This window comes from Rhinolophus ferrumequinum, chromosome 3 (genome assembly GCF_004115265.2).
Source record: "Rhinolophus ferrumequinum isolate MPI-CBG mRhiFer1 chromosome 3, mRhiFer1_v1.p, whole genome shotgun sequence".
Lineage (NCBI taxonomy): Eukaryota > Metazoa > Chordata > Mammalia > Chiroptera > Rhinolophidae > Rhinolophus > Rhinolophus ferrumequinum.
The window spans coordinates 24115514-24133002 of NC_046286.1; the positions used below are offsets into that span (position 1 = coordinate 24115514).

The 17489-nt window shown below is 38.2% G+C and overlaps 1 protein-coding gene across 1 annotated transcript; it reads right to left on the reverse strand.

Moving 5' to 3' along the window:
* Positions 1–11780: 11780 nt before the first annotated feature.
* Positions 11781–12092, reverse strand: LOC117020618 (60S ribosomal protein L36a-like). Its single transcript, XM_033103279.1, has one exon. It carries the CDS (start codon positions 12090–12092, stop codon positions 11781–11783), a length of 312 nt encoding a protein of 103 aa, XP_032959170.1.
* Positions 12093–17489: the final 5397 nt, after the last annotated feature.

Below are 17489 nucleotides of genomic sequence, written 5' to 3' on the forward strand. Positions count from 1 at the left end.
ATTACATTTAAGTGGTAAAGTGGTGGTCAGTAAGGACACAGTTCTTTTCATTATGGGGCTCAGAGACTAAAGACAAGGCAGATATTAAGGAAGTAATCGTAAGTGCTCCAAAAAAGAAGTATAAATTCTATGGTTAGTACAATAGGAAGATCTAGGGGATCAGAAATTTCAGGCTCAGACATTTCTGTCTGCTCCATTAGACCACGAGCAGCTTGAGCTCAGGGAGGAAACTATGTTGGTTCTAGTGTGCACTTGATAGAGGTTTGTGAATGAATACGAATGTTCCATGATGGAAAGCTTTTTATTTCATGAGACAACAGATTAAATTTTTACACTAATAGAATGTTTTATTATTATTATTATTATTATTAAGCTGAAAAAAATCTTTCTTTAAAATTTCTACTCATTGTTCATAGCTTTGGTCTCTGGAGGAGCTCAGGATAAGTTGTGCTTTCTTCCATATAGTAGCCCTTCACATATTTTAAGGTAGGTGATCTGACCCTTGTATTCCTGTTTGGGACAGGAATATAGTGGGGTAGAGTAGGATGGTTAAATATTTCCATTCCTTCAAAGAAAGAAGAAAAAGTCTTTATATTTACTTTGTGAGGACCTGTTAAAGATGGTGGATTAAGCACAAGCATTCACCTTGCTACCTCTCCAATCCCACTAAAATTACCTTAAAGTATTTTTTTAAAAGAATATTTCATATTCAAGAAAAATGAATGAGGGTGAGGACAACAGCAAAAATTTTGGAAGCTGGAGAGTTGATTGATGAGTGGTAAGTCCTCACATGCCATAATCACATTACATCCAAGAATCAGCACCATACACAGGCAGTGACGGAACCCCAGCAATGAGCTACCTCGCTACCTGGTACCACAGAGCTCCCAGAGGCTCATAAATTGGCAGTACCAAGTATATTAAGCATACTTCTTATTCTGATGTTTTGACATCTGAGACCTTCCTGATAATGGGGCGACTGCACCTCCCAGGGCTGGCCAATTCCTAACGATAGTAAAGACTCCCCTTCCTTTTGCCTTTCTTATGCAAACTAATCGATCCAGAGCCCACACCACCACCCTGCCTCTTCTATCAGGCTGTTACATTCTGGGTCAATATTCTGCTGCCTTACTCATTTCAGGGCCAGATATCAGGCCCCTAGGGACAGCCCCTATGTTCCAGAGCCTGCTGAAATTATTTAAACTCTCCACGCTAGCCTGCTTACCCTGCCTCTCCCATTCCTTTCAGGAAAGCCACAATAGAGGCTCTTACACATTTCTCTCTCACTCCCTCTGACCACCCTGGGGCTTCCCCTGGTGGTTCTCTTCCCCTGGTGGCATGCTTCCTTCTCTTGGGAACTGAGAATAACAAACTATCTTTTCAATAGAAGTTGTCTCCTGATCTGAATAATAATAATACCTGATCTGAATAATTTTTAAAACACCAGGAATCTCTGAAAAAGAAAGGTAAAACAAAAAGATTGCTTGAAAGTTTGTATAAGAACATTTAGATACTCCAGATCCTCCTTGCTACCCACTCCTTGCCTACCACCCTGCATAGCTGGCCACCTGCCCCTCTCGTGCGATAGCAGAAGACTTTATTTACTTTCTGAATGAAAGTGAGCCAGAGGGAGTTAGGGTCCCACCCTGAAAACAGTGCAGCAAGTACAAGTCCACATATTGAAGCGGGAAACTCTAGGTCCACTCAGCTCCAAGATCAGTAGCAAGCAGCCTTAGAACCTCCACGTAGAACATTGGTCCCTTTTTTTCCTGGAACTCTAAGAAGCCCAAAAGTAAAGGCTTCCAGATACCCATAATTGGGGGTTTCCCTAAGAAAAACTCAGCCAGATCACTCTATAATAAAGCCCACCAGTTACCAAGCCCTGGCCATGCACACAGAGCTTCAACTCAGGTTTCACTCTTCCACTCTTAAGCATGAGTGAATACTCTGTGATTCACATACATTTGAGCAAAGCCTATAACATCAAAGACAGAGACAAAATCTAAGTGTAAGCTAGAAATTAGAGAAAACAAAAACCGAGAGGAAGAAGAAAAAGTTAAAAACAACAAAAACCCAGCTCATTAAAATCTACAAAATAGTGTATCCATGAAACAAGAATTGATGAGTAAAAAAAGAAAAATTATGAAAACAAAAAAGAACTTTTAGAAACTTACGATATGATAATAGAAAGTGAAAATCTCAATAGAAGGGTTGAAATCTCCCAGAAAGTAGAATGAAAATGGAGAGATATAAAATGAGAGAGAACAGATAAGAAAATGAGAGGTTCAATCGAGGTTCAGTCCAACATACATAAGAGAAGAGTTCTAGAAAGACTAGAGGAAGAGACTGGAGGTGAAGAAATCACCAAAGAAATAACTCAAGAAAAATTTCCAGAGTGGAAGGACCTGACATCACAGATTGAAAGGTCCCACCATGTTCCCAGCACAAATGATGAGAAAAGACCTAAATCAAAGTACATCATCATGAAATTTCAGAACACTTGGAACAAAGAAATCTTAAAGGCTTTCAGAAACAAAAACCGTCACATACGAAGAGTCAGGGATGAAAAGGGCCTCAGGCTTCTCAGCAAAACACAAGAAACCAGATGACAATGGAGCAGGATCTTCAAACTTCTGAAGATAAATGACTTCTGACCCAGAATTCTTCACTTAGCTAAACCAGCTAATAAATGTGAGGGGAAAATCAAAACATTTTTAGACATGGCAACTTTTCAAAAAATTGTCTTCTATACACATTTGCTCAGGAAGCAACTAGAGAAGATACTTTATTAAAATGAAAGAGTAAACAAAGAAAGAGGATCCAGGAAATGGAGGATCCAGCACAGCTTGAGAGTTAGAAAGTCCCAAGCCAGCAGTTGTGTGGTTCAGAGGGAACAGCAAGTCCTGAATGGTAGAAGAGAGAGAGGTTCCAGAATGGCTGTCTCCAAGGAGATAAAACTGACAAAAATACATAACATCTTTGAAAAACATGTTGAGAGAAGATTTACATTTCTAGAAGAGAGTTTAGGATATATTTATATAAGATACATGGAAAACTAAACAAATGACAAAACAAATACCAGGAAAACAAAAAGTCTAAAAGAAAATATAATCATACTATACTACTTGGCTCAGCAATGAGAAATGTTTCATGGTCATAACAATATAAATACTAACGATTGACCTAATCAAAAGATGAAACAGTAATAAGTTATGAGGAAGGAGGAGATATGTAAGTGTATATGTATGGGTGTGGGGGGCAGGAAGTGTGTAAGAGAATCATATTTTCTCCTTCCATAGTAGGAAGTTGATAGATATGTAAAACTGAAAAAAAAAAGTCTTGAAAATACTAAAAGAAACAGAAAAAAAGATTGAAAATTTGTCCTTTGGAAATAAGACTTGGGAGGTAAGCACATGAAGCTATTGGATTACTAGTTTTCATAAACTTTGTGGAAATATTTCAGTTTTTTTGAACTATGAATATATAACTGATAAGGATAAAATTACATTAAAATTTCTTTGTAAATTGTGACAGATAAAAGCTTTATTATTAATAATAGTATTAACAGTAAACTGTTTCTTTAGTTGGTTTGGTACAATGTTTATGCTAATTAAATGAGATCTTACACATTAGTATTCAGAACACTGCTTGGCGCATAGTAAATGCTCAATAAGTAATGATTTCTTTTTTTTTACTATCTCTAAATGAAAGTACCTAAAACTTTCTTCATGGCAAAATATATTAAAGGCTTCTAGTAAAGCGTTAACAATTTTCTGCCATTAAAAAATAATATTATAATACTAGAAAAAAGTGAGATGTTTTGATTTTTTTGTCTACCAACTAATATTCTTTGAGAGAATTATTATAATATAAATTAGGTTATTTTTAAGAATAATAATTTAATAGTGGAAAAAATTATAGTACTTTAGCTACAACATGGAAATCAAATGACTTATAAGTGTTTTAAATTGTTTCATGTTTTCCCAAACCGATATGATGGTTACCAAACCAAAAGGAAAAATATGCTAGTTAATCATAGCATAAGCTTTTATCCTAATATGGTATAAACGATTTTAAAGTTCTTACTGTATGACATCTTAGGGTGTGTATTTTCTTAACTCTCAGAGGATGATTAGTAACGTATCATGTGCCTTTTTTTTTTTTTCCGCCAAGTGGCTACCCAGACTTTATTTAGAGCCCTGAAAAGTCCAGCCTTCTTACAGTATTATTAAACAATGATGTAATCTCATCTGGATTTGTGTCTGAAGTAATCAGAAGCCATCTCACAGTGATGTTTGCCTTGAGTTTTCTGTATTAGAATGAATTCTCATGGAAAATAAGAACTTCCTAGAAATTCTGTTTTAAATGTCTTTTCTGAATTTCACAGATATTCTCAAACCATATGGAATTATTGGTTCCAAAAACCCATGCATGTTCCCTCCTCAATTTGGTATCAATTGTCAATACTACTTACCAAGGCCAGACACATATAAAATATAAGAGATTCTTAGAAGGTTCCTAATGTTTAGTCTGCTCTCATCTGCAATCTACAATTCATCATTTCACATTTTTACACCTTCCAAATATCAGTATTACATATCCTTTTAAAATGCAAATGGTGATGATCAATATTTTCCCCTTAACAACTAGAATCCTGAAAAGGAAGGTCTAGAAGGGAGATCAGAAGGATTAGGTATGGGAGTGTGGAAGTGATGGAGGGTGGCTATGAGAGCCCGAGTACAGAATGGGATGCTGTGTACACGTGGGAAAGCGGAAAGAGGGATGTGGAAAGGAATGGTGCTGGTCCTCCAAGATAATGATTAAGAGGATTTGTTAATAGGAATATTAGCACAATTGAAAAGGTTAAATCGTTTTAAAACTCAGTGTGTAAAATGAGGTCTTGACACGATGTTTGGGCTCGCAATCTATTATTTCCTATAGCATTTGACTTTTGCTTATGTAATGGGGAAACACACATGTCTCAATTGCCTAAGAAGACCTTTGCTGACCTCCCTGATCCTCCCAACTATATTCTTTTCTTCCAATTGTTTTTTGAGGTTGAATTTTACACATACTTGTGTGATTCTTTTATTTTATTTTCTCACCTACTAGACTGTAAGTTCCCTAAGGAGAAGTACCTTGTCTTTTTTGGCCCACAGTTGTATCCTGGTGTGGCAATGTGCCTGGGTCTCCACAAATAGTTATTGAATGAATCAACAAGAATTTATTTTAACTGGAAAAGTCACCTCAACCCAACAGAAGTTACTGTCATGGAAAATTTTTTTAAAAGGAATAATGACTGCACTCCCTTTCCAAAGGGCATGTTTGCCACAGAGCAGAGTGGGGTCGACTTGTGGCTGGTGTACTTTGGTGGAAATAATTGTGTAGAGGCTGATGAATGGGACATTTCTGTTGCTCCAGAAAAGGCGCTAGGCCCACTGCCAAAGTTGCTAAGTACCCTACATCCTGAAGACAGTTTCCACAACTGGAGTGTAATATATGCACCCCCAAGGTTTTCTGTGCATGGCACAAAGACAAACCATTTACCCCACTTCATTCAAGCCCATATGAGCAGAAGGTTCAGGAAGGAGGAAGAGGAGGTCAGGGTGGCAGCCTGGTGAGAGTGGGGTTCACAGTGAGAAGGCACCCCTTCCATGACAGGGGAGGTACTCTTACCTTCTCTCCCAAACCAAGAGGGGAGAGTGCTAATAAAATGATTGAGAAAGATTAAGGGTGCCTGCAAGGAAGGAAGAGTATTATTCATCTGCCCTGTGCCTACTTGAATGAGAAAAGTCTGGGGGAAGAAAGAGGGGAATGGCAGAGACACAGCCTGCACTCCTATTATTTGGTGTTGTAGGATTAGTGGTTTACAACAGGTAAAGTGGTCACCGCTTAAGATGGCTGGGCTGGAGACACCTTGCTGGCACCCAGTCCTGGGCACCACCCTTGCCCCAACTCCAGAGAGCAGCTCGTTGGTAAGGGAAATGTAGTATCAGAGGCTGGAGGGAATGTACAGTTAATGCCAGGAGGTAAGGGCAGGGTGGGGGTGGGGAGATGATTTACCAGAGCCAGACCTCACACCTCACACCTCAAACATCTTCTGGGAATCCTGCAGCTGGAGGCCCCCCACTGGAACCCTACAAAGGACTCACCAGCATATCCTGCCATACTGAAGACATGACAATGAGTCAGTGTTAGTCTGAGAAACAAGGTATTAAAAATCCAGGCTCCCAATACCACATTCAGTCCAGATCTCATACTGAATACCATATTCTCAGATCCTGAGAAGTAAGTTTGTGCCGACACAAAAGCAATTGTGGAATAACCGTGTTTGCAAATATGACCTGCCCTATACCACTCTGACCTACTCCTTAGCATCTCTGTTGAAGAATTTACTACAAGGCAAATTGAATTCCCCACTACAGTCAGCCAAGATTCTGTCCTCACTCATGTTGGCGCAGCACCTGTACAGGTATGCCTTGCTTGTGGCTGGAGTGCTACTCATGAATAACTGCTTATAAATAAAGTGTTATTAAGTCATATCATAATTTTAGTATAACACAGGAGTTTTTTTACTTAATAGAAACCTATAATGAATTCATTGTTCAAAGTTTATCATAATCATGCTAATTTATTACCAAAACAGATTTTCTTATATTTTAGGATTAGTATGATAATCAGCACCTAAGGACACGCTGCATTACTTTACAGCTGGTCTCTAGACTTGTTTCTTACAATTGTTTTCAGTTTTTCACAAATATTAGTGAAAAAGAAGTTGTTACTTGGGAATAAATTGCCCCGAGTCCTGTTTTAGATATTTTATAAGTCAGGAATGCTTAGCTGCAAGCAACAGATACTTTCCCTTGCTGATTTAAGAAAAGCAATTTATTAAACAAATATTAGGTAGTTCTTAGAATTATAAGGAGGGTGAGGAAGCAAGGTTCAGAGGCCACAAAGCCAGAAACAAAACCCTACATCGTGATAAGAAATTGGTTTAATGAAGATATCATCTCCTGCTTCTAGGCAGACATTGCAGCTTCCACCACCCGTCCTATCAGGATGCAGAACTAGCTGCTTGCTGCTTCCAGCACAGTAGCCACTGCTCGCTTTAGAGTTCTGACCAGCTGTGGTCACTGCCGCTGCCACACCTGTTACTAGAATGGACCCCATTTGGATCCTACTTCTAGACGTTATTAGCTGCTGATTCAAAGTCTGGGAAAAGTAGGTCTGATTGACAGAGCCTATGTCGTATGCTTCTGCTCTAGAAGCAAAAGAGGCTGGGAAAGTGGGATTTCTGTCTTCTATAGTGGAAAGCGACTCTGCCTTATAAATGGAGGGGCATTCGTGGAACACAGAAGGAGAATCAACTGAAATTGTACAGTGGACATGTTGGGATGGCGATGCATTTTGGAAATTCAAGTCAAGTTATTGAATAGACGGTTGGCTCTGCAGGCCTGGAACTCAGGGGAAAGGTAGGAAATAGAGTCATCATTGCATAGATACATTCAAGTCTTGGGACTGGGCAAGATCACCTAAGGAGAATGTACAGATAGAGAAGGTGGTGTCAAATGGAGTTCCTTGCTTGGAGACAAGAGGAGACAGCTGCAAAGGACTATGAAGGAGCATATAGTTGGTGAGTGCTGGACTAATATCTCACAAGCCTTGGATGCCACTTAAAGAAAGTTTCGTGAGGGAAGAAATGATTGACCCTCAAATTATGCTGAAAAGAGAATTGCCCTCTGGATTTTATTCCCTAGAATAGGGTGACTCACTCAGTAAGCAGCAGAAGCTAGGGCACCAGTGGCCCCTGCCTTATCTGTACTCCTGCAGATACTGACAGCCTATGTAACCAACATCTGCAGAATGCCTGGGAAACATTTTGATCAACTGGAGCAATTTTCAGTAACAGGGAATGATGCTGCTTTGTGCAACATTTTCCCTTTTAACTGCAACACAAAGTCAAATTCTATTTGCCCAGTGACACAAAGCATTCAGTTAATAGTGTGCTTTTTGAGGCAGGAAGGTGCTACTGAGTGGTGATCTCTGAACAGCATAGCAGGAATTGGATGAAAAAATGACACACTATTTAATGGGTTTTCTTTTTCTAGTTTAATTAGAAAAAGTAATGAAGTTGAGGAAAAAGAGAAAGAATTCATCGAATTAATATGAATAATTAAAATTAGTATGAATAATTAAAATTAATATAATTAATAAATCATCTACAGTTTTAGCATTGTATTTGGACTATGAATGGCCCAACCATTTAGCTGATAAGGAGGGATTCTCAAAGTTTTTGTGTTGGTTAGTGCTTTAAAAATTATATATCCCCTTTTATTATAGGATAGAGGCATTTTTCACTGAAGTTATTTGAAATAACAGTCACATTTGAAATAACATCCTGCAGTGGCTGGAGGTAGTACAAACACTCTGAGAATCAAAAAAGAATGTAAAACAAATATGTAGCACACATATAATTTGAAAAGCAAATTTGCATAAAGACTCCTTTTCAAGTTTTGTAATTTACATGACTTATTCTTTCATTTAGTTATTTCCTGCCTGTCTCACAAAGAATTAGAGGTAGTTCTAAAATACATAAAGATTAAAATATAAATAATTTTAAAAATCTGTATTAGCTAAAATGTAAATAGAAGCAGTAAGCCAAGCCCTTGAACAAAATATACAGAATATAGAAATGAAGACAAAAGGACAAATGAAGTTGTACTACCTAAGCTTCATAAATGTTTGGAAGTTGAATTCATCTTTGTTCGCTATTACTTTTTCTCTAAGCTATTGAAGAATGCAGTCATAAAGTTTGGAGAGTGTTGGGCAAGTTTCTCAGCATACTTTCATAAGTGCTTTGTACTTTCTAGACATTTAATAAATTCTTCAAGCCCTATACCTGATGCTTCTTAGTAGTTAGAACATGGGACCAGACAGCTATTAAGTCTTCATGCCATGTAACAAACAGAAACAAATTTTTTGTTTTTGTTTTTTGTTTCTAATTTTAAATGTAGTGTATGCTCAAGGTATGTAATTATGTACTTAGATATTAAAAATTTAAATCTCACATACCATCGAATCTAAAGGGAAATAACAGTTAAAGTCTATTTTTCTTCATTGACTTTCTCTTCCCCATCACCTGCTATTCTCACTCTGACCAATAGAAGCTGCGTGGAGTGCACCAGTCACAAGGTCCTGGGGTCATATCTGGATTCAGCAGGAAAGCATGTCGTGACTGATGAACATAATTTGTCAATGGTTGCCCTGGAGCATACTATTAAACTTATTGTTGGCATAGGTTGAACGAGATTATTTATATAATGTCCGTCAACTCTAATATCTTATTCTTAGGTAAAGAAAAATCATAGTTGAAGTTTTGGGGAATGATTTAAAATAGAGGTTTTATTATTATTTACGTATGGCAAGACCAATAGATCAAGAGATGACTGCTATGAAAAAGAAAGTTTGTTGTACTCACAGATCCCAAGAGGAAAGGGCACACCCCCATCATGGGGCCACATGGGGAAGCATTGGGTAGGTCAGGAGGGAGAAGGAGTGGGGGCAAACGTAGGCAAGAGCCTTTATTGTGGTTTCTGCAAAAACAAACAGGTGAAGCAGGAAAAACGTGTTTAGGATTGGATAGTGTAAATAATTTCAGTGGGCTCAGGAGTACCAGTAGTTGTCTGGTAGCTGGCTCTGGGGTGACTAGGGTGGGGACAGAATAGATGCCCAGAGCGTAGTGGTTGGGATCATGGGCTCTGGATAGGATGGTTTACATTTGACAGGTGTGCTGTTGGGATAAGTTGTTTATTGTTTCTAGGAATTGGTTATCCCTGGGAGGGGCAGTCCCTTCAGAGTCAGCAAGGCCCCAGATTTCAAAGCATTAAAATACAGAAAATAAAAAGACAGGGTTAATACAAGAAATTTTTCAGAATATTAATATTAATTAATATTAATTGCATTTCATTTGGGTAAATACAGTGTCTCTCATTGCCATGAATCTCCTTTTGATTTGGGAAAAAACGGAAGCAACAAATAATAAACTGTTCTTTTCCAAATGCTCAGGCATCTGAAAGAGATATTACGCAAAGACTGTCATCTTGTTTTGATTGTGATAACAGCATTTTGGGTCTAGTTGTCCACTGTTAACAACAAGTTCTTGAGCTGTTGTTGAATACAGAGCGTGCCCAAAAAAATGTATACACATTTTAAGAAAGGAAAAAACTGTATTAAAATTGTAATACTCAACATATACCGATAACAAAAGATGAATACAAGTCATGTGTACACATTTTTTGGCACCCCCAGTATTTTCAGAATATTATCACAGTTTATTTTTGAGACTGCCAAATCTACTCAATCAGTTTATGGCTGCCCATCGGTGACCAGGCATCCTGATAATTTTCACTAAAGAGAAAGACAGACAATATCATAGATTATTGGATCTTATTGCTAGCTCTTTTATGACTTTTTTTTTTTTTAAAAGAGATTCTTTGCAGAGAAAACCCATCATTATTTAACATGGCATTTCCCTCCTTATTCTTGTGAACAAGCACCTGGAACAATACCTTGTCCCAGTTCTGCTCTTTAGATTCTTTAAAATCTCTCCGGATTCATATTCAAGGTAGAGAGCATTTGACTGGTCTAGTTTGGCTCACCTTGTCCAACCACTGTGGTCAGGTGATGAAGAAATTAGTTGCTCCATATACATAAAGCTTCATGTCACATATGGATTAATGTCATTAAAATGAAAATGGAAATATTAAAAACAGAAAGAGCAGTAAGTGTGCCAGACTAATATGGTTACTGTGATGGAGCTTTAAATTAAGCACTGAAATTTCTAGGATCCAACACAAGAAAGGAAAAAGAACAATTATTAACCTTTTTTTTAATGTTATGGTTGATAATTAGTTTCAAATTTGTAGTAGCAAGAAATAATTGACACTGAATAATTGTTTCTGGAGTATCCAATTACCTAGTTTATTTACTGGTACTTCAAAGTTAGGTAAGCTCCTGTGGTTCCTCATATCCAACCAAGACATATGACATCCTAAACCCTGACCTCTATGTCCTTCAAAGTATTTTTTTTTTTTTAAGATTTTTTATTGGGGAAGGGGAACAGGACTTTATTGGGGAACAGGGTGTACTACCAGGCCTTTTTTTTTTTTTTTCCAAGTCAAGTTGTCCATTCAATCTTAGTTGTGGAGGGTGCTGTTCAGCTTCAAGTTGTCGTTTCAGTCTTAGTTGTGGAGGGCACAGCTCAGCTCCAGGTCCAGTTGCCATTTCTAGTTGTAGGGGGCGCAGCCCACCATCCCTTGCGGGACTCGAGGGATCAAACTGGCAACCTTGTGGTTGAGAGCCCACTGGCCCATGTGGGAATTGAACCGGCAGCCTTCGGAGTTAGGAGTATGGAGCTCTAACCGCCTGAGCCACCGGACCAGCCCCCAAAGTATTTTTTAATTTATATTTTATATAACTTTGACATGTGACACTGAGTAAATATTTTTTGAATAGTATAATTATGTGTGACAATATCTGTGAAAACCAAAGTATAATTATCTTGATTAATTATTTTTCCATATTTTGAATATTAAGTTGTGTGTGTATGCATTAAGGTCACCAGGAACAGAATCATTAGCCAAGTGGGTATTGAGTCACTTGTTTTTGCCCCCAAGGGACATTTTATTAATGACACTAGTTCATTTCCCTCCCAAAAAGACCAACTACATGAACCGAACATATCCTCAAGATTTTATTGTCTTCATGATAAAATATGAAGCTTAGAACTGGATCACGTGGCCCTTCCTCTTCTTATCTCCCCCCAGTTCAAAATGCTTGCATCTCTTCATAACCAGCATTCTCTTAGATCTGCAGTTGGGCTTAACACATTCAAGCCTCAGGAAAATCTTCTTTGTAGTTTTAGACTTTTTGTGGAAAACCGGCTTCGTCTGCCCATCATAACCACTCTGCTTCCTGTCATAACGCCGCCTTCCCTGCGCATACAGAGAATCCTTGCCCTTCTTGCGCTGTGTCACATTGTGGGGATGGTGCTTGCCACAGAAAGTCCGGTGGGTTTTAGGAACGTTCACCATGTTTGCAAGAGTGCTGGCGGCAAGGCTTGAGTCACTTTTATGAAGTAACTTTTGAGACACTGATGGCTCTTCTGCTCTACCTCTTTTCAAAAGAAAAATTACTCCCAGAGTTCTGGGATGATGTGGAAAATTATAATTAAATTCTGAGAAGTTCAATTCTTTGGTTTAATCCTGCCTCCAAGATGGCTACATAATTGACAGAGCTCAGCCATAAATAAAACTGCAGAGCCCCTTATTCAAAAGGCAGAGGGAAAATGCCATTACAGGAAACAAAATATAAAGCTGTTTCCTTTAAACTGCTTTTATTCCTTCTGAAAGGTAATTGGAATAGTAGTGAGACCTGAGTAACAACATAACTTACAAATTGAAAAATATTTTTGATGTCATAATTTTAGTACAATAAAGTATCCTGATTCATGGTATATCTTGATTGATCATAAGACTTTATTGGCTCAGAATTCTGTAAATTAATTTATTAGGTCATTAAAATTTATGCTTTTAGAAACTACATTTTCAATTGATAGAATTGAAAGTAATTCAGTCATGCTTGGCAAGTGCAAGATCACACACTATTTTTAATATTAATGTGACATTAATATCCTAATGTGACATTAGGATAAATGTCTGATCAATTATTTTGAAATACAAATTTTAGTATATCTGCAGTGGATTCTCGTGGAACAATTTTTCTAGAAAGTTTTAACTTAATACAAATCCATTTTGTGGAAGTCTGAGTGTAAATTCAAATTTCAATGAAATTTATATGATGGCATTTTCTTCTGATATTTCCTTTAACTTGTGGAGGTCGTACAAAAACCTGCAAATTGCTTCATGATTTGCATATAATTCAATAGGCCCTTTTATGCATTGTATCACTGTATCTTCAATTATAAGAAAAAACTAATTTAAAAATTATCTTCCTCATTAATAATTGTTTCATCCAAAGCTTCATGTGAAAAAAAGCCTTCTTTCCCATCGAATATGACAATCTTCGCACTTAATATCTATCTCTAAGCCTGAGGATATCTGCTCTGCAACGTTGCAACAGTTTTCAAAATCAAATATTCTAAACTCCTTGAAGAAATGTAATAACTCCCTTAAAACGCTTTATTACAATGTCGTTGTTTATTCTTTTATTTTGTAATAATTACGGACAAGGTTTACGAAGTTCTTCACCTGAGTGCCAGCAATTCCTGTCCCAGCGGTCAGGTCGAGAATTAATACTTGTGCAGACACTCCAGGAAGCCGCTTTGGGATTGGACAGGCTGCGAGGATGGACTGGTAGCTGCCCTTCCACCGTGGGTCCCAGCACTGCCCCCAGGTGGAGCCGTTCCTCTCTCTTCTGTGGCTTCTGCTACTGCTACTACCTTTGCTATGGCCCATCTCCAATCACCTGGACCATCCCAAGGCATGGAGCTGCACAGCCAGGTTACTGGGATGTGCTACAGGCCTTGCTCCAGGAGCCTACAGATGTGAATACTGCCCCCCTGTCTGCTGTTAGAGTGCCGTGCCCCATTATGCCATCATACCTCATTTACCAAATGAGTTCAAAGATAAAGTTATTAATGATTTCAAGACAGTTTGCGTCTTTCTTTCTGAAAGCCCTGGCCCAGGTCACACATCCATGAAGTCCAGCCTGCCTATCTCTTATTATGCTTTATAGAATAATTATATCTCTCATCTCGGGAGGTGTGCCAGTAAACTCACAGGGGCGACTTTGCCGTGGCCCTGGTAACCAAGTAACCAAGTGAGCTCAGGAAACTGCAAATCTATTTTTCCTCCTCTTACGCCTTGCTTTCTTCCCACTTCCACTTCAGTTTGCAGGTTTCTAACCTAGATTCTCCTCTATCTCTAAGACTGGCTGTGGGGACAGAGTCCCAAAAAGCAATTTCCAGGCTCTCGGCCTCACATAGAAAGGTGCTGGCTCAGGTAGTAAATGGCCATCGATTGGGATCAAATGGCCATCAGCTGTGGCTAGTTGGCCGTCAGCTGTAACTAGTGAGCCATTGGGCACTAATATAACTGCCGTGGCTAGGCTAGCAGAAAAAGGGGGCTAGCAAGAAGAGGTGGCTGAGCTTGCAAGCGGTGCAGTGAGGGTTGGGAATTGTGTGGCTCCTGTTTTCTGTTTCTCTAACCCAGCTGCCAACGAGAGTATAGAGATATGACTCCCCTACTTATGGCTCCATGGGTGTTCCTTTTTGGCTTCACCATATCCTGCGTTCTTGTGTGGGGAGCGGGAGCAAAGACCCTGCATGACACCCTGCATGACACTGGCCAATCTAGGTTCCTGGCTCAGCATAACTGCTGGGATCTCAGGGCTCAGAGGGATCAAACAATAGGTCAGAAAGAACCTAATTAACAGATCCTGAGTCCCTGCAGATGTAATGGCTCTGGGTGCCAGAGAATGGAGGTGGAGGTGGTTGGGGTAGGGAGAATGAGAGTGCACCTGGAGTAGTATTTGATTATAAATGGTAGGACACGAATATTCCTGAAATAGACTGTAATACAGAACATTGAATTTTCAATCGAAAAATCACAATTTTCAAATTATCCAGAAAGATGAGATGATTATTTAGAGTGTCACTCTAGTCATAGAAAATACACAAATCTAGTTCTGGTTTTGTGTCAGTGTCCTATATATTATTTTAGTGGTTACTCACTTATTATATCATAGCTACATATATCTATTTATTTATCATACATTTCAGCACTATAAAAAGTTTTATTATCCTTATAAATTATTTTCTCATTTTCTCTTATTCTAAGATTTCTTTCAATAGCTAATTTAAATGTTAAATTGTGTTACAGAAAGCTGTGTTATTCTATATGCCATTTACGGGTGAAAGGATATTACAGGTTTTCTTGGTCTGTGTTTCAAAGGCATTCAACTCTTTTGGTTCCTATATAAATTCTTACATCTTCAGTGGAAAATAATAGACAGTCACTTGATTTCCTTTCTCCTAGAGGCCAATAGAAAATGGTTGCGAAACTAGAAATAATGCTATTCTATTATACCTAAGCAGGGTTTTGGGTTTCTTAAGATGTTAATGAGATAGAACTGGAGAGATGCTTCAGCGAAAAGAAAAAGGAATTGGCTCAGTCCTCTTCTGCCCCAACTACCAGCAACTTCCCCTCTCCAATCTCAGCTCACCCGTCTGATATTTTGTTTGGGTGATGAGGGAGGAGCAGGAATTAAAGGTAAGATAGTATTGCATCCGCTCAGATGGGGAGCACAATTACCCTTAATGCACTGGTGCTATGATTTACTGAGCCTATTTAATAAATCCATCCCTGTAGCTGGGGAAGGGTGAGAGGAGAGGCTGAAACAGGGAGGGGGAATGAATGCAACCTTGCAAGGAGTGCTAGGCTGATGTGTGCCGAAGGAACCATGTCTGCTGATTTTGTCACCTGCTAGTTTCTGCGTCAGCCCTTTGAGTCCTCATGCACTCCTGCCTGTCCAGCTGACATCCCTGGACATGATTTCTTGATGGCCCAGACCTAAAGTATCCATCATTTCTCCCATTTAGCTGGAAAACTGGTCTTAGCCCTTTCAGGCTAGACTTCCTTCATTGCCATCAGGGGTGATATTGATTGAGTTGTATAAAATTTCTCATCGCTTCTCTGCCTGGATAGAGTGTGATGAGTTTTAGGACTTGTCAAATTTCAAGGCTCTGTTTCATACCATGCATATTGTTAAGAATTTGAAAAGTGCTTAATAATTATCCATGAATGAGTAAGCTTTGAAAGAAGATAAAAAGTAATTATGAAATAAATGCGAGTTGTAATTGAGACTTATTCAGAGCAAAATTATTTTTGGCATATTTTGAGCACCAGATAAATGTCAAAGAAACCAAAGAGAAATCACAAAAACTGCTGAACTAACATAAATTTCCATTTATAGCTGCTGCAGGCGAAATGGAAATGTTCTTTCCATGGTTGGTCTGTGAGAGAAAGTGTTTCATAGCACTATCAAAATTCTATCTTAGGATGTCATTTTGGATACTAAAATTTTTAAAGTAGTGATTTAAACAATTTTGGGGTTTTCTTTTCTTTTGACATGGCCTAGAAACCTTTGGCAACTAATTTCTGTATGACTGAAAGGATTTCCCCTAGCAGGGGAAGTCTCTATTTGAGCTTTAAAAAAATAAACTCTGTCACTTTGGATGTATTTGTAGCCCTAGCTAGTGAGTGAGCATAAGATTATTTCTTTTTTAAAATTTTATTTCATTTTTATTTAAATATAGTTAACATATAACGTTATATTAGTTTCAGGTGTCCAAGATAAATATAATGATTTGACATTCATATACCTTACAATGTGATCGTTTATATACCTTACAATGTGAACCACTAAGTCCAGCAGTAGCATGTAATTTAATCTATGCTTGGGAATTCTGAATTTAACCGTAAAACTCCTGGATCTCTAATAGGTGCCAATGATCGGAATGAGACCAAGTGGGAAATTAAAGAATATACATAAAACCTTGCTTTATATCAATCATACGTCTCATGTGGTATATCCAAATCATATATCATATACATCACACGGCATGACCAAATGCATCCCAGTGTATTTACATGCAGCTTTGAGTTGAGTTGTACTGCAGAGAGTTGGTCAGGAAAGAATAGTCCCCAGGCACTCGGCAAATTAACACTGGAAACAGATGGTGGGAGCTGTTTGAAGTTGAGCCAAGCTCTTTAGATTACAAAGAGATCTTCAGATTCATTTTGCTATCCATGGAGAGAGATAAATCATACCTATTAGCTTACCTAATTGTCCTTAGTTAGCAGTATGAGGTTTAGTCTCGTACTCCTTTTACTTTCATTTAATAGTCATTTGAGATGGAATACAGTATTTCAAAAGATGCCTTACAGCAGGTTAGTAATTTCTGTCAATATTTGTAAGTTGTTACTTCAAAATAGCTGGATTCATTGACTAGCACTTATGTGCTGAGCATGTTTATTTCTGTAGAACTGATGGCTGCCATTCCCCCCTACCCCCACATTTTTGGAGCCACATTAGCATACTGGGGAAACAGACTCAGTTAGCTTTGAACAATGATCAAAGGACAATTATAAAACATGTAAATCTGAAAGGCTAGAATATGACACCACAAATTAAGAAAAATATTATTCTCCCCAAACCTTTGCAGCTTAAGTGTGACATGCCTGTTTCAGTGGACATTTTGTAAGGAGTGAAATATTCTAGGAAAATCTAAACTAGAGCTTCCTTTTCTTCTTCTGCTTCTGCAAAGAGCATATTTCCCCCCACCTATTTGCTGAGCAATTTTTCTTTGTTATGAAAAATAGGTCAGCTGTGGAAGAAAGTAGTCCTTTTCTAATTGGATAAGTTATTTAAATGCTAGGCTATCTTAAATATTGGGAGGAAGAATAACA

What these genes read in the sequence shown, in the direction of transcription:
- LOC117020618 (XM_033103279.1), bottom strand. Translation starts at nt 12,092, where the DNA reads ATGGTGAACGTTCCTAAAACCCACCGGACTTTCTGTGGCAAGCACCAT.